This window comes from Kluyveromyces marxianus, chromosome 2 (genome assembly GCF_001417885.1).
Source record: "Kluyveromyces marxianus DMKU3-1042 DNA, complete genome, chromosome 2".
NCBI classification, from domain to species: domain Eukaryota; kingdom Fungi; phylum Ascomycota; class Saccharomycetes; order Saccharomycetales; family Saccharomycetaceae; genus Kluyveromyces; species Kluyveromyces marxianus.
The window spans coordinates 1,062,077-1,083,021 of record NC_036026.1 but is presented as its reverse complement, the minus strand read 5'-3'; the positions used below and the strand labels follow the sequence as shown (position 1 = coordinate 1,083,021).

Below are 20,945 nucleotides of genomic sequence, written 5' to 3'. Positions count from 1 at the left end.
CTAAAGTCACGTGAATTTCGGGGTTCGCCGGTTATCGCGAAGGTGACACAAAAATGGGGACGGAAAGGCGGGGGTTCCGTACCGGCAATACCGGTCCCCATGGTTAAAACAAAGAGAGGATAAGAGGGGCAAAGAGAGATAGGGAAGAGCCGGATGGGATCTGAACGATCAGACTCCGGAAGAGCCGAACTGGGCGGCCCATTCTTCGTAACGGGCCAATCCATCCTGAGAGACCGAGGGTTTGATGTACTTCAAACTGTTGCGGAAGTCATCGAGGCTGACTGATCGAATTTTGTCCGTTTCAGTGAATAGAAGTTTATCACCGAGTTCTCGCAAGGGTCCCATGGCAGCATCCTTTGCCAAGGATGTGATATCACTTCCACTGTAGTTTTCGGTAAGGCAAACCAGCTCATCGAAATCTTCTTCTGATAGTGTGTGCCTTTGGTGTAGTAATAGTCTTTTTAGCTGTATTTTTCTTGTCTCGGGTTCTGGGAGTGGTATGTACTGACGCCTGACGAATCTTCTTCTGGCAGCTTCGTCGATAGACCAGGGTAGGTTTGTTGCGGCGAGGACTAGAACGCGATCATCTGAGTCGGTAGCACTTGAGCCTTTGCCCGCTGCAGCGCTAGAGAGGGAAGACCATTGGACTAAGAACTCGTTCTTGATTCTTCTGCTTGATTCGTTCTCTCCATCATTGTTTCTGGAACCCATGATGGAATCAATTTCATCGACAAAGACGATGGATGGGGAAAGCTTCTTTGCGACTGCAAAGAGAGCTCTGACTAGCTTTTCAGACTCACCAAGGTATTTGGAAGTTAAGCTGGATGCACTAATGCTAAAAAACGTAGATTTGGATTCCGTTGCTACTGCTCTCGCCAACATTGTCTTACCTGTACCTGGGGGACCGAACAATAGCATTCCTCTAACTGGTTCTCTTAAGCCTCGGAAAAGGTCTGGCCTGAGGAATGGATAGACAACAGCTTCCTTTAACGAATTCTTGGCGGTATCGAGACCAGCTATATCATCCCAGTATACTTCGTCACCATGAACAACAATTTCACTAAATATTTGCTTTGCTGCTGTTCTGTCCACACCCGGCAACGAATCGATGATCGCATCTTCAAGTTCTTCTTTGGTTTGTGCAACGACATCAATTTGATCCGATGGTTGAATATCGCCAGGAGGTGGGCTCGATGCATTATTATTATTATTATTATAATTATTAGTATTAGTATTAGTATTATTCGCAGATGACACACTGGAAGTTGAGCCCATCCTTCTCTTGCTTGGCGAATTTGATCTTGTGGTAGCAGTGTTGAGAAGAGAAGGTGATGATTTTGATGTCGTTGCTCTTGGCTTAGGTATGGAATTTGTACCTGGAGAAGATCTTGCAGATGGAGTTAAGTGCGTAGCTGCCGATTTTTTGGAAGACGCACTTTTACTTTTCAACTTATTCGTTTGCAGATTTGATGCAGCGAGGGCTGCATTTATTGACGTATTTCTTCTTTGCACTGGATAATTCTTTTTCGTTTGAGGCGAATTATGAGATTTCAACGTAATATTATCTGTGGATTTCTTCGGTCTAGTAATACCAACTGGCCTCTGGGACTGTGGAACAGGTTCTGATGGTCTTCTTGGGGTCTGAGGTTGCGCTGAAGTCTCGGATGAATCGAGGCTAAGTGTAGAAAATGCATTAGTTGTTCCATTTAGACTATCCAATGTCTTTAATCTTGTAAGATCCTCTTCACTGATATCCATGTAATCAAAATAATTATCCTGCTGCCTTATTTCAGCTGATGATATATTGAATGTAGATTTTGGAGAATGACCATAGGTGGGCGCCCGAGGAGGAACTGGAGGCGGAGCTGGAGGTGGAATCGGAGGTGCGCTGGGGGCAGTTTCTGCATCAGATAAATCAATGAGGTTCATTTCATCATCATCAAAATCTGCAAATGGGTCCGACACTATCACAGCTGGTAAAGATTTTGATGCAGAGAAGTTGACAGTATTATTATTCGATGTCGATGTGTTCTTGTCGCTTTTTAGTCCCAGACCACTCCCACCTCTGTTGTATCGCATTCTGTGAACTCCGTCTCTAAGAGTATGCACTTTGAATCTTCCATTACTTGATATCGAAGGTGTTCTTGTGTTAGTGGAACTTTCCGTTTTCGTTACGTCTTCGTAGAGTGACTGCACCCTTTCAAGGTTTTTTAAAGCTTTTTCACAAAGATCTCTTATACCGCTTTGTAGATTCAATTCTTCTGGGGTGTAAGATGCAAAATTTGGATACTGTCGATCTATCATGTTGAGCTTATACATAGCATCTGTAGCCATGATTTTCCATCCTTGAATAGCAGCCTTATATTCATGTTTCTTTTCCAAATCAAGATAGTGTATTGTTTCATTTGCTATTCTTGAGTACAGCTCAGCCAACGCATTTAGCGGCTGCTGTGGTTTCTTTCGAATCTTGGAAAACTTCATTAGTAGTCCATGGTTTTCCATTGCAGCTAAAAGTTCAAATATCCAAACCTTTTCAAAAACTATGGATTATTCAATATAGCATTATTATATATTGAGTCTGTGTATACCTGATAGATACTAAATATACTTCATATTTCTGAACAAGGCTTTTGATGCATGTTTGCATTCTTGGAAAGGAAAAAGGGAAGAGGAAAGCAACAAAAGTCACGTGAGACATAAAGCCTAAAGTATCAATTATTGTAGTTTACCAACATGGCAATTGGTGGATTAGAGGCGAAGTTTGCAAGCTCGATCTTAGATTGCTAACATGGTTTTTTTTTTTTTTAGTTATAATCGATATATATTTTACAAGAATAACGCCAAAGACCATAAAAATCCAGTGATTATGGTTACAACTTTTGTAAACCACCATATATGCTGTATTGAGAATGGACACAAACTAAAGTGCCATTCCCATTGTTTAGTATTTTCGTTGAAATGACCTGTTACTAAACCTGTATTTCCATGGTACTGTCCCATCATAGACTTAACGGTTATTTCTTTAATGGTGAGGGAATCTGATGAAGGTGTGCTAGATGCTGACCATGTACCATCTTCGGCATTTTTGTTGTAAAAGGTTTCGCATCCCTCATGGTCATGCCCAGTTAGAATTATACCTGGATAATTGCGGTCAAATATTAAGTTGAGAACTCTATTACTAATGGAATCACTTAAATGATTTTGTGATCTTAGCAATTTGGCCTTGTATGGTTCCCTTTCGTAATCATCTGGGTAGTATCTAAATTCAGGTCCATCGTAACAAAGTCCTGCCGGTTTATAGAAAGGTACGTGTGTCAGAAGTACTGTGCTTCCCTCGAACTTTCTTTCAATCAATTGATACAAGAATTCCCAATTTATATCCAGTAATTCCGGTTGTAAAGCTGGTCCTTCTAAAAGTAAATCATTTAACACAACCAATCTCCAAGCACGATCAGTCCCTGCATCATACTCTATCCAGTAGTTATCCTTACCAAAAAGCTCATTGTATCTTGCCACATGCTGATAGGTAGCATCACCGGAATAACCGATGTCATGGTTTCCGGAAATGTTAATAAATAGATAATCATCAGAGGCAGTCCAATTATATACATTCTCGTAACCGAAACCAAGGTCCATTGGTCTACCCTTCTCTCTAATCGCGGTCATATTGTCTGCCCATGAAATCCAATCGGAAGCATACTTGCCTTGATCGTTATGATGTTTTTCTTTAATATCATACAACCATGAAGGGTCTCTGTTGAATAACCTTTTTGTGAACCTCACTGTACGATTGAAGAACTCTGAGTCGCCAATCCACTGAGACGAAAACAAATCTCCCATAACTGCAACATGTGAAGGTCTTAATCTGTTGTACATCATACGGAAAATGTGTCCCAAATAATAGTCATTCCCAAATGTGTCTAGTCTGGTCATATATGGAGTACTTGGCCAAATACCTTTAATTTGAGGATCACCAAAAGCCATTAACCTAATATCATCTTTATTTTTATCTTTGTGGGATGAGAGCAAATCTTTGAAGTAAGATACCAATGGATTGGTCTCATCCGCTGACAATGCACTTTCTTCGTGACATTTCCATGAACATGCCTTAGGGTGAATAGAAGGATAAGTATAGATGTAAATGTTGAATATAAGAGTTACAGCAGTCAGAAAGAGAGTGAATCTCTTGAGTAACCTTGGAAGAGCCATGAATCAACTTGTTCTAAGGTAATTTATCCTTCGTTCAACAAACAATCACACGGTGCAGGTCCTGTGCAGTACATCACACGTTGGAGTGAATCTTGTCTAATATTTCAAAGAGGTATTATTATAGATCTCTTTTTTATATATACAAATCGAATATCATTTGAAAAAAAAAAAAAAAAAAATAAGACATTTTTCCTACTGAGCGAAAGTGTATTTGATAATTACGATTTCAAGAGCATTCTGAATTATGAAAGATCAAAGCGCTTATTCCATATTAATTCCATCGCTACACCCATTCTTATATAGTCAGGAGGTCGTTCCCAATATAAATTAGTTTGTAAGAAGGAATGATACATTATTAGTTAGAGAAATAAATTCAATAGTATATGGGCGGCACACAAACTATCTTATATTATTATTATTATTAGTTTGCATTTTCTTGAGGTGGGTGAATGGCACCCGCATGGTTGGTGTTTTCAACAGGATGTACTTCTGCAGATTTTGGTTTTAATGGGGCGTTCACTTTAATGTGTTTCGCGTTTCTGACCAATTCTTCGAATTCCAAGATAACTGGATCCATATCTTCAGGGTTTCTTTTAGCAGAGCTAAATCTGTCAGCAAGCATTATTAAGAAGTTGGCCTTGTCGATTCTAGTCTTTGAAGGCACGGACTTATCATCCAACAGTTTATCTACAACCAACTTTAACTTTTGTTCCAATTCGAATTTGTTCAAAGCCCAGAATAAGCCCATGGATTTACCTTGAATTTGGGTTTCAACATTAGCACGTTCGAATGGATCCATAGCCTCCCAGTCGATATCTTCTGTCAATTGCTGCGTTTTCATGGCATCCATTGCTGCACTGACGGTCTTGTACATTGATTTTACGGTTTTACCTTTTTCACGCGTACCAGTGAATATCTTACTGATCCCTTTGGTTTTCTTGGACATGATGAAGTTCTTAGCTTTTCTCTTGTACACGGACGCTATTAACTGCAATAGTTCCAGACCGAAACTCTCATACTTCAAGTTATCATCAATCTCCTTTTGTAGCTTGTTGAAGAACTCGTCTTCCGATCCACTTTTTATACAAGCAGTATACTCTTCGTATTTCTTGTTCAAGTTGTTAACCAATATTTCGACTTGCTTCCGCTGATCCTCCATCCTTCTTTCTTCGAACTCACGCATCTTGTCACGTTTGGCTTTTTCCTTCTCTCTTTCTTTCTCCCTCTCTACAGAGGCCTTCTTCCCATTATGCTTGGTCAGCTCTGAGCTGCTGCCATTCTCTGCATTAGCTGGTGCTGCTGAATCACTCTTGTCGCCTTCGCTCTCATCCTCCTCCTGGAACAGATCGGATTCACTCAAGAAGTTCTTCAACAATCCGTACTCACCAATCCATGCTGTGAAAGAATCACCACCAAACACAGCCATTAACATCTCATAAGGATCTTGATCCATAGGTATTTCTCCATTAGACTCATCCAAACCAAATTGGTCATATTTTTTCCGCGAGTCTTCATCGATCAACACCTGGTAGGCCTTCGCTAATTCCTGAAACTTCGTCTGCGCATCAGGATCGTTCGGATTCTTATCCGGATGTGTCTTGATGGCCAACTTCCGGTAAGACTTCTTGATTTCAGCCGGTGTGGCATCGTATGACACCTGCAAAATATCGTAATAAGTCGTATCTTTCACCATATTTCCGCACACAAAACCACTAACAAGGCTTCTCGACTAACGCTTATATCTGCTCGATTGACCAGGTGTGGATCTTATTTTTCCTCTAAACGCCAACTGAACTGTTTCTCAAACTCTTTAACTCAATTTGGTTTCCATAATAAAATCCCTTTAAATAAATAACAAAGCTCTTTTCTTTGACAAAGCAAAATACTCGCTTTTTTTTTCGATATTAAATTTCTTGATGTATCTAAATACTTGACACATATGGCGATGCGAAGAGGCTTTTAGGCGTGAAGAAGTGGTGAGTTTAATCGGGAAAATCTCCCGGGTCAATCGGATCAACTGATCCGGGGTTTGTGCGAGGTTCAAATATTTCTAATAAGTAATATAAGGACTTGCAGTATGCAAATATATCGAGAAACCGAGATGACATAAAGTCAGTCTAAGGTCTACCCGTACGCTGTTTTTGCATTTGCATATATACATAATGTAATATATCCAAAAACTATATTTATATTATATTATATTATACTGTATATACTGAGGAGAAACAGTTAGAAGAGGTCTTGGATTGCGTAGTATAGCTCTAGCACGGGGGAACTGATATCCTGTGCGAAGGTCCGGTGGACCTTGCTGTCATTTGGCAGATTTTTCACGTACTTCTTGAGCCTGTCAATAAGATATGGCATGTCCATTAGGACTACTTGAGAAATGCCTCTTCTCCATACGTATATACCGAGCAACAGGAAAATGAGGTATCCAGAAGACCGGACCATACGAACAGTACGTTTGAGAGTCTGGTATACCATGTACAATGAGAACAGATATCCGAGCCAGTCGGATATCTGCGGGTAGCGGAGTACTATCGATTGGATCGTCTGCAATGCCCATATCAGGTACACTGATGTGTAGTACACCACTTTCTTAGCCACATTGATAAACGGCTTGTACTTGGGATCGTTGAGCAGCTCCTGTAGTTTCTGAAACTCTTCGTAGTGATCCATGCTGGGTGCGGTGCGGGGAGTGTAGTTGTTGTCTTTCTGTGTTTGTTCCTTTTGTCTTGCTGATCATCAATTTATTTTGGTGTGCTATATATTTGAATCCCGATTTCATATTTCACAATTCAATATCACATAAAAGAAGACAGCATTATACAGTCTACTATGCAAGGAACGGAAAATCCAGAGAGAACATAAAAGAAACAGCCAGAAAAAGAGCTAAAGCAGCAGGCCAGCAATTGGAAATAAGGACACGTCACATACCCGGTACCTTCTTTTGAATATACACGCACACATCTCACGTCTCGACACCACTCTTTTTCGCTCTGTTAAGAAAAGTTCACTAAACTACGGAAATATGTCAGCACCAGCTCCTACCAGAACGCAGATATTGCACATGTACAAAGACTTCATCAGGAATGCCAACAAGATACAGAACTACAACTTCAGGCACTACTTCTTGAGGAGAGCAAAGGAATCTTTCAGAGAAAACAAAAACGTTCAAGATCCAAAGAAGGTCAATGAGCTACTTACCGAGGCCGAGAAGGATTTGGGTGTCTTGAAAAGACAATCGATCATCTCTAACATGTACACATTCGACAAGTTGGTTGTGGAACCACTGAAGAAACGCTGAATACTCAATGAAGATTGGACCAGCTAGTATCTGCGTCTCCCTCTCTTTTTTTTTGTATTTGAATCCCAATCCAATACATATTCCTTTGTCTATATATTAGTCATTAAGCTCAATCCATATAATGCATCACTCTACTCTACACAAACATTTCCTATATAGTGGACATCTGTCCTCTATCGTTAGATTGTTATGCACCATGTGTTGAATAAGCAACACCTGCCGTTCACGAACCTGACTCGGAGATTCCGCTTGCCCGCACTCATCACATTCTTTACTTTGTGCTGGGGTATATAACAACGGTACGTTGATTTTTCCTTTAAAGGCTGGATATTTGTTGCACGTGAGTATCACGTGGATCATTTTTAGCCCCACCGTCTCCCAAAATACGGTATGCTGCTGACACAGCAGACGTAACGCTTTTAGGAAAAGAATCCCATGAAAGAAACTTACTTCTATACCGAATGGTGGGCACAGTAGTGTCACCTTATGTAACGTACAAACTGTACGAATATGTATGTGTGTGTACCTTTTTTTTTCTTTCTTTCCTTTCCACGATGAGCTCACTTCTTCTAAAACTCGTCGTTTGGAACAATTACAGGCAAATATATGGAAATATAAAAGCGAAGACATAAGGTGAGAATACTGATGTGCGAAAAGAAAGAAAAAATGGAATAAGAAGAGAAAAATATGTGTTGTGAACTGCTATAACTTACTTGTTAGGTTGTGCTAGGAGCTTGATTCAGTACTTAAAGTCCTGTTGCAGTCTCAGTCTCAGTATCGTAAATACTTCTGATCAACTTTGCGCTTAGTTTGCTCATCTCGTTTAAGAGGGTGTATAGAGAAGCGATAAACTAGAGGAAGATTTAAAAGAAAAAAAAAAGAAAAGTAAAGTAATAGCGCGATGACCAGACTCGAAGCTAAGAGACCAGCAGAAGATCACCATTCTGGAAGATCGGAAAAGGCCCGGTCTTTGAATAAGGGGGCAGTTGCTTCTGCATCATTCAACCCTAAAATCTGGGATAAGAAATTTCAAAAGGATTTAAAGCAACAGATTCACGATGCAAAGCCATACAACTGGGGGACGATTCGTGATCTTGTGGACCCTGAACTGCTTTTGAACGTGCGCCGGGAAATCGAGACATATATCCACTTCACTCAAAAGGAAACCGATATCTACAAGGTAAATCAATCCGGTGACTTGGCTAATTTGTCTGGATTAGACGATTCGGATTTGTCTAAATTGCCAAATTTGGTGAAGTTGCGTGAGCTATTGTACTCTGAAAAATACAGAGACTTCATCGGAGATGTGACTCAATCAGGTAAGTTATCAGGATCCAAGACGGATATCAGTATCAATACCTACGATAAGGGGTGTCACCTTTTGACTCACGATGACGTTATTGGCTCCAGAAGAGTTTCTTTCATTTTGTATTTACCAGAGCCGGAAAGAGTCTGGAAAGAGCACTACGGTGGTGCACTAAGACTTTTCCCAAGCATTGTGCCTAATGTTCCATATAGCGATCACTCTGCTAAATTGGTGCCTCAGTTCAACCAAATTGCCTTTTTCAAGGTCCAACCGGGCTTCTCTTTCCATGACGTCGAAGAAGTCAAGGTGGACAAGCACAGATTGTCTATTCAAGGCTGGTACCATATTCCACAGAAGGGAGAACCAGGATATATTCCAGGTGAAGAAGAGGAATGGATTGACACTAACATCAGTACCTTGTCGCAATTAGTTAACAGTCCTTTGCAAGACTATGAATTCCCAAAGGTGGAAAAAGTACCAGTGTCCCACTTCGAGTCCAAAAAATTAGTGGAATCAGAAGACTTGTTAACTGAAGAGGATACCAAATATTTATCTCAGTTCTTAAACCCAGACTACTTGACCCCTGAGTTAATGAAGAACTTGAGCGATAAGTTTTTGGAAAACTCTTTCATCAATATTGAATCATTTTTGAACGAGGAATACTCTAAGTTGTTGTTACAATTAATAAAAGATAAAGAGTTCAATTATGAGTGTCCTTATGAAAGCAAGGATGTTAAACATCCTTGGAAAACATCTTTGCCACCCCATAAGTGGAGATATCTATATATGGATGGTAAATCATACACAAACTTCCAAAATGAGAAGGACATTAAGGAAGCTTTGAACAAAACTGAACTACCAAACTTTTACCAAACTCTGGATGCAATCTCCAATCAAAAAGAGCTAAATTGTGAAGCCAAACTTTGTGAATTGGTTACTTTCTTACAAAGTTTATCTTTCAAGAAATGGATCGTTCAATTGACTAAGTTAATTATCTTAAGTGAGCAAATTCTAGTTAGAAGATTCAGACCAGGCAAAGATTTCACTTTGGCAACAACTACTGAGATCAACGAATTATTGAAGAATGTTCCGGGCTTTGTGGAAGCTGTATTGGAATGCACATTGTGTCTAACTCCTACCAAGGGATGGGAATCAGGAGAAGTTGGAGGATACGAGCTATATATGAACAATCAATCTGAAGATGCTGACGACGATGCGGCAGTTTATAGAACAGATGATACTGGTGAATCTGTCTTGATCAATAAACCAGCAAGTTGGAATTCATTGAACTTGGTTTTAAGAGATGAAAATGTTCTGCAGTTTATTAAATATGTTAGCTGGGCTGCCAAGTCCAGCAGATGGGATATATCCATTCAATGGGACGTGAAATCAAATGATGAAGATGATGATGAAGATGATGACGATGTTGATGAAAACTAAAACTCGATAGAAGAATTAACGATGATAGATAATAAACACTATATCGAGACGCAATTCGATTTTTTTTTGTATGTTATAATTTTTATATTATTTTTTGTGTGTAAGAGGTACAGTACGTTATTTGTTAATATTAAAAACATTTCTACATTAAGCTCAACTATTGCTGAGGTGAATATATATATATATAAATCTTATATGACGCTAAAACTATCAGGGAGTTGCATCGCTCTTTTAAAAGAGAAAGAAAAGAGAGGGCAAATCAGCATTAGAACAAACAACGGTTGAGAAGTGGATTTGAAAAATGGTTCGAAAAAAAAATATTGACTAAAGTTGTCATTATTGAAAGGGATAAGACTAGAAAATGAGTTACGACTCATTCACTAACTCCTCCAAGAGCTCTGCCGAGTTCTTGTGATAAGCTAATTGAGCAGCGACTAATTCTTGTAAGTTGGTAGTGAAGTCAGCTAACTCTACGACCTTGCTCATTGCAATGATAGCATCATCTGTGGCCTTGGCAAATTCTTCTTCGTAAGTGCTTTCCTCCACTTGTAAAGCAGCTTGCTTTTCTGGCTTGGTGTTCTTCAATCTGTTAGATCTAACAACATCGTATTGCAATCTCTTTTGCTCGACCAATTTACGAGCCTTGGTGGATGCAGCAATTTCTTGATCTAGTTTCTCCTTGATTGCCTTGTTGAACTTAGTTTGGATCATGGTGTCCTGTTGTAGCCTCAATTGGGCAATCTTAGTTTGTACATCGCTGTATTTAGCCAAGAAGTTAGCCAATACATCATCCTCGACGTGTTCGCTGCTCGTCAACGCGACTTTACTCAATGCGTAGTTTAGAGTCTTTGGCTCCTTCAACTGAGAGGACAATAGAGCACTTTGAGCTTGTTCCCGGTTTGTAGCCTTGGATAATTCGTGCAACTTACCGCCTACAGTCTTAGAAAACTCATCGACAGATTCCTTAATGTTTCCTGGGTAATCATAGCTCTCATTTTCGTATATCTTGGTGACTTTCAAAAAGTTCTCGTAGATCAACTTGATCTTGTCAACCCTGTTTTCAAGCTGCGTGTACTCATCTGGCAATTGGGAAATATCGGTGACTTGGCCTAACTTCTCCTGGATCAGACGTTGTGTGGAATTGGCAAAGAGAGAAGTGTTGGTCTTCAAGTCCTTAAACTTTTGGTCTAATTGAGCTTCTTGGGCTTTTTGGGACACTGAGCTAGACAGTTCCTGAACTTTTTTGGAAAAGGTACCAAAGTATTGAGACATTGCAGATTCTAGTGATTAGTTATTAGATCAATGATAAGGCCCTTTTGGTGTTCGCTGATTGATTTGTTACACTCTTTTGAAAGGAAAAACACGCTCCTCTTTAGATCAGTATTCTTGACGGTTATTGATTCGTTATCAATTGGTCAGAGATGTACACTCCTTAGTAAAAAGAATGATAAAAGACTGCAAACAACAAAAAACTGCCCAAAATAACCAGAAACTCTGATTCTGTTCACTAAGCCACGCATTTTTTTTTGTAAACTCATCTTGTTTGACATTCTCTTTCGAACTACCATTTTCTCCCTCTAATAACTATCGCTGTCAGAACAGGCTTTTACGGAAAGGGAGGGAAAGTGAGACGATTACGTTGTTCGGGTAACAAACAATACGACCCGTTTTTTATTCATTTTTTAATTTTGTTTTCGGCTACTATATTCGGCACACAGTATTTAGGCAGACTAGAACTGCTCGGTGAAAACTGTCACCAAGCCTTTTTGGGAACTGGGAATTCTTTGATTTCATTATGTAAGACACCGCTCTTTTACTTTAGATAGTAAGTGTATATACCCAAACAGTGCTATGAAGATCATCGCCGAAATTTAAGTTATTTGTTCCTCTTTGGATGACCAATTGACGATAATTATGCCGGTTTGGACGGAAAATAACATAGGCGAATAATTGTATTTTGTCCAGTTCAGTTTAGTGTATTGTAAGTAACATTTCACGGAGAAAAGAGTAGAATATTAGACAGAGGACATAAATAAATGACAGGAAGTTAGCACCAATATTCCTAGAATGTCTGTGTTCTTTTTTTTTTTTTTTAGGAGAGATTGGGACAATGGGAGGTAGTGAACTTATGTAGGTTAGATTCATAATGTGTTTACAATATGCCGAATGTGTAGCAATGACTGTCTGGATTTTATATTTGCTAATCTCTCTACTTATCAATTCAGAAATTTAGTATGATGATTGTCGGCACCTATACATCTTCCATATACAAAATGATATTTTATTTTTGCGTAAAAAAATGAAAAATTAAGGACGCAGCCTTTCCAATCAAATTACGAGTCATCTGTACAAAAAGGCCATTGCTAGCAACAGGAAGAAGCTTTTAAAAGATAACCAGAGACAGAAAAAGCTCTTGTTACGTTGTGGAACAAAAGGTGCAGTAAAGTTTAACAGTTTCAACATGGCATCTGCTAGACTTTTCTTGCGTAAAGAAGCCTTTTGGAAGGTTAAAAATGGATACCGTTCTTTCTCCAATTTTAATAATTGCGTTATGTCCGCTAAACACACTAACAACCATCACAAACTGGCAGCACTGAGCTTTAGAGAAATGTATGATATTCGCTCTAATATTCAGCATTTGATTAAGGACTATTCGTCATATGACGTCCCTAAAATTGACTGGGCATTTCTTATGCAGCATAAACCTCCGCTAAAAGACAATGAGCAGTACTTTCTGACAATCAAAACTCTGAATATCTTATTGACCTTAACATGTCACAGATTAGCAGCATTGCAGGAACTTCCGTATATCGCGTTAGTCAATCCTAATATTGAGCAGTCGAATCGGCTTTACTTGAAAACGTTGGAGTCGTTATTGTCGATAGAGTATCCATATGACCTATATGATACTGCCAAGATGCAAAATTTGACAAAAGAGTTCCTAAACGATCATCAAGACACGTTGCTTACGCTCTCTAACGGATTACAGGAGATCAGCAACTTCTATGATCATGAAAAAATATTCAAGTTCTTGAATAACCATTTGCACGATAGGATTCTAATGAAACTTCTAACCACCAATTATCTGGAGTTATTAAAACAAGATGAGAATACGCGTGATAAGATTGGTGTTATTCACAAAGATTTGCATATTTCAGACTTGGTTTTGAGGACTAATGAATTTGTCAACGATTTAACGTTTATCAAGTATGACAAAACGGTCCCAGTCAAGATTATGGATGGTGCAGACGTCAAGTTTTCCTACATTCCCACTGATTTGGAATATGTACTCCAAGAAGTGTTGAAAAATAGCTCGCGGGCCCATATCGAAAACAACGTCGAAAGAGAAGTTGAAGTTACGATAGTGAAGAGCTACGAACAGCTGGAAATTAGAATAAGAGATTTTGGTGGAGGTATTAACCCGCAAGTAGAAGACCTCATATTTGATTATTCCTTTTCTACCACGGAAAAGGACGCCAAAGACACCGGAATGAGTGCATACATTTTGCCTGGCCAAGAAGTGCAGAATGTCGCTGGTATGGGTTTTGGTTTGCCAATGTGCAAAGCATATCTTGAGCTATTTAACGGTACTCTAGATATACAGTCTCTTTGGGGTTGGGGCACGGATGTCTACATCAAACTACAAGGACCCTCAAATAAACTTTTCGTGAGATGAAGAATTCTTCCTTATTTACAAAGTATATAATAGTTTTACTTATTTATTCAATTAAGTTTCAAATTATGACATTTTATATTTACAAAATACCTGTCATGGAGCGCACATGTTGCCCTTAATCGGCTTAATTCTTGGTCATTGTTCTTTGAGGAAGCATGGAAACATCCTTATGAACCTTGGACATTAATCCTATAGCCTGGCACCTTCTAATGGCCTTGGCCAAGCGACGCTGGTTCTTTGCCGATAGACCAGTAACATCTCTATGTAGGATCTTACCAGTAGAAGATACGAACTTGGATAAAAATTCTGGGTTTGTGTATAGGTCCAATGGGTTAATCTTCAATCTGTCAAATGGATCGTAAGATCCTGGACGAACGCCATACTTCTTATCTAGACGTATTCTTTCCAGAGAAAAATCAAATGGATTGTACACACTTCCCGGTTGGAAGTTTCTGATTAATTTACCTTCTAGCTTTTTCACAGTTGGTGTCTTGGATCCGTTCATACCATCTTTTAAAAGCTTTTGATCAATGCTATTGGCCATACGCCTAGTACTTGAAAATAGCCTCAAGCCAACACTGGAACGAGAAAACATTTTATTCTTATGACTATATTTATATCTCCCACCGATAGGTGTTACTTGAGTGCTTAGGTCTCCTTGATCTCTGCTTTATTTCGTTCTCTTGTATTACACTTGATTATTATTTTAATAAAATTTTCAATATTGAGAGTTCTTCCATGTTTGAAATATTTCTTTTAAACTTGAAAAAAGGTAGATTCTTAAAATAAAAGGATACCTTTAACTTACGATCCGATATGAACGTACCATTTTAAATGTCCAAAAAAATATATATTTATATATTATTAAAGCGAAGAGCACAAGGAAACCTTGGAGTATTTTGGAGTTCTATTTTGCACCAATTTATACAAGGCTTGGAATTATAAACTATTAAGCAGTGAAGAAACATGTTCAGTAAACTATCATTTAATAATATTACAGATTCAATCAGTAATGCGGCACATCGTACTCAAGAGCAGTTCTCTTCTGCTATTGAAAAAATTCATCTTGACGACCCAGAGACCAGATTGTCTATCCTGAAACGGAGACATCAATTGCAGGAGACTTTAGGAACCGTTCATGATATCAGTCAACTCCCAGTACAGTATAAGTTTTTGGAGCAAAAGAGTGACGCGCTTGAAAAGATTTGCAAGAGGTTATTGATGGTTACAAAGACTTTTGAAGTAGAAGGTTATGACTATCCCCCTAATTTAACGGAGTCTTTCAATGATTGGTGGAGTGGTAACAAGGACTTCTTTTCATTTAGTAAGAAGAAGCAAGAAGCTGCGTCCAAGAAGGCGAAGGCAGAAGGGGCCGAAAATGGGTTGTTGCCAAGATCTTTTGCACAAGCCTTATCAAAGGCTACAGCAGACTCCGCAGTAGTGTTGAAGCAATTGAAGGAGGAAGAATCGAAGAAGGTTGACGAAACTACTGCCACATCGCAAGCTTCAGGCAACGTGGAAGAATCAGAAACTCCAAAGAAAGATGTTGAGACCGACAAAGCCGAAGATGCCGAAGATGCCGAAGATGACGAAGATGACGAAGACATTGAGGCTTTAATAAAGGTATTTGAGTCGTGGACTAAATGCCAATTGTCAATGGATCAAAGTAAGGCTGAGATGGACAGCTTAATGGTGAAGGAATTCAACGCTAAGTTGACCAAATTAATTGAAGAAGATTTCAAAAAGGGACATGAATTGCGTGCTAAGGTCCAAGATGCTAGATTAAAGTTCGACACATTGCGCCACGAAATCAAGATTAAGGAACAAGAAAAGGAGGCCCAACAAAAGGCTAAGGAAGAGGCTAAGGAACTAGAAACCACAAAGGAAGAGACTAAGGAAAAGACTAAGGAGCCAAATTCTGAAGAAAAAGAGAAACCTGAGAAGGCAGCTGAATCAAAAGAAACAGAGCAAACAACTGAACAGAAGGGATCTGAAAAGGTCCAAGAAACTGAAGATGCAGATTCTAAATTATTTGAAGAACTCGAGGATCAATTCGTGTCTGTAACCTCAGAAACTGTGGAGTTCCTTGGTGAGCTAACAGACAGCACTGAAATTATCTCCTTAGTCAAGCTTTTCCATAACTTCCAGCTATTGCACTATAAACAATGTGTTAAGAGTTTAGAGGAAAATCTTGAAGTCTTGAACTCTCTAGATTCTGGCGAAAATTAAAGTCATGTTTAAAATTTAAAAAAAGAATACTTTTATACCAATATTATAACGATCATTTATTTAGTTCATCCTTCAACTTTAAGTTGAACCTTTTATTGCTATCGTTCACGAACCCATCATTAATGTCAACCTTGTTTTGCTTTTCAAGCTTTTGTTTCCTAACCATGTACCTTTTCTTAGCTTGTTCGTTAAGGGACTTGGCTATATTGTCTATCAGTTCAGGATTATCTTCAACCACTACTGTTCCTTTTTCCGTTATTGTACCTTGAAGCTCATGCGCTGTTCCTTTCGGTAGATTCTGTACTTCTTTCTTATAACTATTCTTCGCAATACTTTGGAAATCTCCCATAACTGCTCTGTTATTCCGTGAATGGTGAGTTCTAGTTTCCCATTCTTCATATTCTCTTATCGAATAATTAATTGCACTCTCTGAGAGGTTTCCCAACTGGTACCTTTTATTTTGACTTTTAATCGACTCCTCTGTATCTACAACACCATGTACTCGTTGTCCAGAATTCTGCTTTTTATCAGCTAATAGAGCCTTCTGATTTCTCAGAAGAACATCTTTCTTCTGTTTCTGTAACTGTTTAAGTTTCCTCTCTAACTCATCTATTTCCGACATATCTATATGGTATTGATCAAGCAGCCCTTGTCTCCCTGTAGGTAGTGTTCCTTCTATATATTTGGAGCTCATCGCAAGTTATTCAGCCTAACCTTAAAATGGTTATTTCATATCAATCTCTTAGAAAATCAAGGTTACCCGCAATACATAAAACCGAAGAAAAAGGAAAGACTGAAAATTTTGAAACATTTGAATGCGATGAGATGAGATATGCGATGAGCTTGCTTAAGAGATAGGTAGGAGGTGGTACAAGATAGTATAGTTAATTCCAAACATTAAACTGTGTTAATCATTGCGTGAGCATTTGAAATCGAACTAGTAATTATAGAACGCTACTTACTGTTGGTTCCAAGTTTCGACTGTGAGAATGGCATCTATTTCGCAACCTTTCAGGCTATCAGCTTTACCTAAGATTCCATCTTTGGGCAACTATGCTAGTAACAAGGAATATTTACAGACAATTGATGGTTTAAATCCTTCTGCAAATAAGGTAAATATTGGTATCTCTGGATCAAGCGTATCACAATACCTTATTAACCCAACACCAAAACTAGTGTTTAACTTGTCTATTCCTTCGACTAACATTATCACTGCGTGTGATGTAAAAGAAATAGCAGATGATCAAGAGGTGTGGTGTTATGCACTTGCTACCAAAACTTCGCATCTACATCTTGCTATCAAGCCTGTTATTCAGGACGCTATGTCGTCTTCAAATGCTGATATCACGGCACAATTCAAGTTCAAGCTACAAGACAAGGCAGTCAGTATCAAGGTATATCCAGAAGCTGAGAAGGTATTAGTGGTTTTAAAGAATGGGTTGATTCAAACATTCGATTTCCAGTTGAAACTAGTGAATACCATTGACATAGCCTATGATAACCTGGAATTCGTTCAATTTTTTGAGGACGGCAAAGGAAGCGAGTTTTTGTTTGTGTTGTGTCAATTGAAGAGCAACAAGATATGCTATAAGCTATTCCAAGTCAATGATTCAAAAGTATGTGTGGAACTAAACTCTATAATTTTGGAAAATAACAGTCTAGAAGATGCGAAATTGTGCTACCAATTTGGTAAATTATATATGTTGAAAGACTCCAACGAGCTTTCCATTTACCAACTTCCTCACCTACAACTTCAATCAAGTATCCAACTTCCATTTATTGAGAAGGGTGCAATCGTATCAATCAAACCAGTCTCTTCGAACCGTGTGTTGATTACATCTGATAATATCATATATCTAGTGGACCTCTTATACAATGCGATCTTATTCAAGAAGGAGCTAAGAAACATAAAGTGTATTCAGCTTTTATCAACTGCAGTTATCGCTGAAAACTCTGATTCCAACAGAAAGACAATTGCACTAGGTGTCTCTACCAAAAATGGCGCTAATCCAAGCAGTTATCTTGATGTTATTAACATTGATGTGGGAACCGGTACATTGAAGGATTGCATGGGAAAGGGTTTCATGGTCAAGCAAAAACAAAGGCTACAAAAACTCTTTAACGAGTCTAATGATGAAGATGATGCTGAATTACCTTCTCCAGACTATGAGGATATTATTAAATCTTTGAAAGCCTGTAAAAAAGCGGACAATTTCGATGCTATTTTCTTTAAAAAGTTATCTTTGAATAAAGAATACTACACAGATAATGACAGATTTTTGAACGACTCTGAACTACTCACTAAAATTATTGATTGCTTGTTTAGCAAATTCCAAGACGAGTACCCCAAGGCTCTTACATACCTTCTAACACATCCATTATTCCCTCCGGCCCATGCCAAAGGGCTATTGGTAAGATTAAAAAATAACCCAAGACTTTTCAAACAGGCAATTGTGACATGTCCAAATCTTCCATTAGATGATTTGTTGACAGAATTATTCAACATAACGAATGCAGAATTATGTCTTGATATCACTAGAAGAGTCTTGCAAGACTATAAGAAGGAATCTATTAAACTAGGTATCAAAAAGCTCGAGAAAATCGATATTACAAATATTTTGGATATGATTTTGAATTCGGAAAAACAAGAAACAGATTTACAACTCAACAAACCACAAATATTCCAACTAATGAGTTTGATTATAGATTCTATTGGTTTGTTCTCATTAGACGACGAATATTTAGAAAGGCTATCCAGTTTCGTCAATAGGCAAGTATCGAAGGTGGAGCAAAATGTTGAACTTCTTCATTTATTAGATAATGACACCAGGCATGCCGCTTACATGAATAATAAAAATAGTTCATCCTCACATTCAGCCAATACACAACCTATATCTGCCTACACAGTAGAATATTTAGACTGCTAAAGTTGTATACTGTTGTGTAGCTGTTCTTATAAAAAAACTATTTGTGCATAAAATCATAACCCACTTAACATCATTCTTCGATTTTGAATTGAAACTTGATAATTTCTTTTGGTTTATTTGCGGAATAATGCACCTGGTCGCTATCTGATTCAAAAAGCACATGCTCTTCGAATGTTACATTGTTTTCCTTGTCAACTAGAATAACGATCTGTGATCTTGTTCCATAGTACTTTCCAATCGGTATTGAAGTACATATAGCATCCGGATTTTCCACCACTTTTAAAGGTGGGACATAAACATTAGACATTGTAATTTCATCTATGTTTGCTTCGTCATTATAATGGCTATTAGAAGCGAGTTCAAAACACTTTTCGACCAAACTTTCTCTTGAGATACCATGAGTACTCCTCACTAATTTGTCTAAAAGTTCATAACCCTGTTTAGTTTTATTCCACCTGGCATTATGCAAGCCCTCTGAACAATAAAATATATCATTAGAGACCACCATGTGTTTATTATCATTGAAAGGATTCGTCGAATGTTTCAAGTAGTCGATAACATTGAACTTTTCTGATTTGATATCGCCATAGAACAGCGTGAAAGGTCCAGTATGCTCTAAATAATTATGATGCGAGTTGAATTTATCCCAAGAATCCCAGTCCTCAAAAGATGTACCGTCTTCTTCCTTTTCCAAAAACTTGATGGGGACAATACCTCTTGACCGAAGGCGTTTCCTTGCTGTTTCTTTTGCATGCTCTTGGCTCTGATTCAGCTTGGAATTTAGTATTACAGCTATTTTGCCTCGTTTGTTGATGCCTAGCCAGGTCCCATACCCATGCTTTTCTCTCTCAACTGCTAAGTCATATGGTGATAGTATAAAATTATCGTGATTCCAGCATGTGGAATGAGTCTTCCGTTCGAAAAATTCATCTCGATTAGATATTACGATGAGCTTATAATCGGGGTGCCCTGTAGTTGCAAATAAGATACACATTATGTCATCAGCAGAACCTTATCTTCTTTCTCTCTTTTAAACGTATCAACCACTTTAAAGGGTACAAATAATTAAGTATGCGTTATAGTCTTTCGTATATGTTATTAATGACTAAAAATAAGCACAAAGAAATAATACAGAGATATGCACGGCAAACAATGAAACATTCAGCCAAATATCTTGTCCAACAACTTTTTGAATCCAGACCTATTGTGGTAGTTATCTATTTCCTTTTGATTCTGTTCGATACGCTTCTGGAGTTTCTCAGCATTATAGCCATGCGGCTCATGTTCCTTCTCGATGCCTTTCTTTGACGAATGCTGCGTAACTCTGGTATCCTGTCTATTTAACTTATGTAAAGTTGAAACTTTCACCAAACCTGTCCTTGTCTCCACTTCATACTCCTCTGGGAACTCTGCCCCATCGATGGCAGGCTGGTTAAAGTCGGGGATAGCTTTCTTTTTCAGGTCTATATTAGAAGCTTTTAATGAGGTAACACTTTCAGTGTCATCAATTAATGCGTTTTCCTTTACATATTCCTCTACATCTCGTGGGGTAACCACTTTTGACACAGGGGATGAAGTTGAATTGCTGTGTGAAGCCATTATTATTTCTTGTAATACTTGTATTTTTTGTCCTTAATTTCTTGCTTGCTTGGTGGGGCTAGCGTACTAAAAGGGTTTCTCTTCCCTTTTTTTCCTTTAAAGTGTCGTTACCTCGTCTTCCTTATATATGAAGATCAGGTCCAAATACAATATGGCTTCAGGCAAAAAAAAAAAAAAAAAAAAAAAAAAGCAAACATGGTGATCTCCAGTCCAGGTTGCATTGCTGGCTAGTTGCCTGACAGGTGACTTGAT

The 20,945-nt window shown here is 38.4% G+C and overlaps 14 protein-coding genes across 14 annotated transcripts; 5 read left to right on the top strand and 9 right to left on the bottom strand.

Annotated features, from left to right (window-relative positions):
* Positions 1–168: 168 nt before the first annotated feature.
* SAP1 (putative AAA family ATPase SAP1) lies at positions 169–2,502 on the bottom strand (the record flags this gene model as incomplete). The annotated part of the gene is made up of 1 exon (XM_022818146.1): positions 169–2,502. One exon carries the CDS (start codon positions 2,500–2,502, stop codon positions 169–171), a length of 2,334 nt encoding a protein of 777 aa, XP_022674842.1.
* Positions 2,503–2,826: 324 nt separating this feature from the next.
* Positions 2,827–4,209, bottom strand: TED1 (Ted1p; the record flags this gene model as incomplete). The annotated part of the gene is made up of 1 exon (XM_022818145.1): positions 2,827–4,209. The coding sequence occupies one exon, from the start codon at positions 4,207–4,209 to the stop codon at positions 2,827–2,829; it is 1,383 nt and encodes a 460-aa protein (XP_022674841.1).
* A 421-nt stretch (positions 4,210–4,630) lies between these two features.
* CAJ1 (Caj1p) lies at positions 4,631–5,902 on the bottom strand (the record flags this gene model as incomplete). Its single annotated transcript, XM_022818144.1, has 1 exon — positions 4,631–5,902. One exon carries the CDS (start codon positions 5,900–5,902, stop codon positions 4,631–4,633), a length of 1,272 nt encoding a protein of 423 aa, XP_022674840.1.
* A 536-nt stretch (positions 5,903–6,438) lies between these two features.
* On the bottom strand, positions 6,439–6,888 carry KLMA_20516 (uncharacterized protein; the record flags this gene model as incomplete). Its single annotated transcript, XM_022818143.1, has 1 exon — positions 6,439–6,888. One exon carries the CDS (start codon positions 6,886–6,888, stop codon positions 6,439–6,441), a length of 450 nt encoding a protein of 149 aa, XP_022674839.1.
* A 352-nt stretch (positions 6,889–7,240) lies between these two features.
* On the top strand, positions 7,241–7,516 carry ISD11 (Isd11p; the record flags this gene model as incomplete). Its single annotated transcript, XM_022818142.1, has 1 exon — positions 7,241–7,516. One exon carries the CDS (start codon positions 7,241–7,243, stop codon positions 7,514–7,516), a length of 276 nt encoding a protein of 91 aa, XP_022674838.1.
* A 901-nt stretch (positions 7,517–8,417) lies between these two features.
* TPA1 (oxidative DNA demethylase) lies at positions 8,418–10,262 on the top strand (the record flags this gene model as incomplete). Its single annotated transcript, XM_022818139.1, has 1 exon — positions 8,418–10,262. The coding sequence occupies one exon, from the start codon at positions 8,418–8,420 to the stop codon at positions 10,260–10,262; it is 1,845 nt and encodes a 614-aa protein (XP_022674837.1).
* Positions 10,263–10,628: 366 nt separating this feature from the next.
* On the bottom strand, positions 10,629–11,534 carry GVP36 (Gvp36p; the record flags this gene model as incomplete). The annotated part of the gene is made up of 1 exon (XM_022818138.1): positions 10,629–11,534. One exon carries the CDS (start codon positions 11,532–11,534, stop codon positions 10,629–10,631), a length of 906 nt encoding a protein of 301 aa, XP_022674836.1.
* Positions 11,535–12,723: 1,189 nt separating this feature from the next.
* On the top strand, positions 12,724–13,938 carry PKP1 (protein kinase PKP1; the record flags this gene model as incomplete). The annotated part of the gene is made up of 1 exon (XM_022818137.1): positions 12,724–13,938. The coding sequence occupies one exon, from the start codon at positions 12,724–12,726 to the stop codon at positions 13,936–13,938; it is 1,215 nt and encodes a 404-aa protein (XP_022674835.1).
* A 124-nt stretch (positions 13,939–14,062) lies between these two features.
* RSM18 (mitochondrial 37S ribosomal protein bS18m) lies at positions 14,063–14,533 on the bottom strand (the record flags this gene model as incomplete). The annotated part of the gene is made up of 1 exon (XM_022818136.1): positions 14,063–14,533. One exon carries the CDS (start codon positions 14,531–14,533, stop codon positions 14,063–14,065), a length of 471 nt encoding a protein of 156 aa, XP_022674834.1.
* A 371-nt stretch (positions 14,534–14,904) lies between these two features.
* On the top strand, positions 14,905–16,167 carry KLMA_20510 (uncharacterized protein; the record flags this gene model as incomplete). The annotated part of the gene is made up of 1 exon (XM_022818135.1): positions 14,905–16,167. The coding sequence occupies one exon, from the start codon at positions 14,905–14,907 to the stop codon at positions 16,165–16,167; it is 1,263 nt and encodes a 420-aa protein (XP_022674833.1).
* Positions 16,168–16,219: 52 nt separating this feature from the next.
* Positions 16,220–16,861, bottom strand: SYF2 (Syf2p; the record flags this gene model as incomplete). The annotated part of the gene is made up of 1 exon (XM_022818134.1): positions 16,220–16,861. The coding sequence occupies one exon, from the start codon at positions 16,859–16,861 to the stop codon at positions 16,220–16,222; it is 642 nt and encodes a 213-aa protein (XP_022674832.1).
* Positions 16,862–17,156: 295 nt separating this feature from the next.
* UTP8 (Utp8p) lies at positions 17,157–19,094 on the top strand (the record flags this gene model as incomplete). Its single annotated transcript, XM_022818133.1, has 1 exon — positions 17,157–19,094. One exon carries the CDS (start codon positions 17,157–17,159, stop codon positions 19,092–19,094), a length of 1,938 nt encoding a protein of 645 aa, XP_022674831.1.
* A 70-nt stretch (positions 19,095–19,164) lies between these two features.
* KLMA_20507 (uncharacterized protein) lies at positions 19,165–20,088 on the bottom strand (the record flags this gene model as incomplete). Its single annotated transcript, XM_022818132.1, has 1 exon — positions 19,165–20,088. The coding sequence occupies one exon, from the start codon at positions 20,086–20,088 to the stop codon at positions 19,165–19,167; it is 924 nt and encodes a 307-aa protein (XP_022674830.1).
* Positions 20,089–20,255: 167 nt separating this feature from the next.
* Positions 20,256–20,693, bottom strand: KLMA_20506 (uncharacterized protein; the record flags this gene model as incomplete). Its single annotated transcript, XM_022818131.1, has 1 exon — positions 20,256–20,693. One exon carries the CDS (start codon positions 20,691–20,693, stop codon positions 20,256–20,258), a length of 438 nt encoding a protein of 145 aa, XP_022674829.1.
* Between the last annotated feature and the right edge of the window lie 252 nt (positions 20,694–20,945).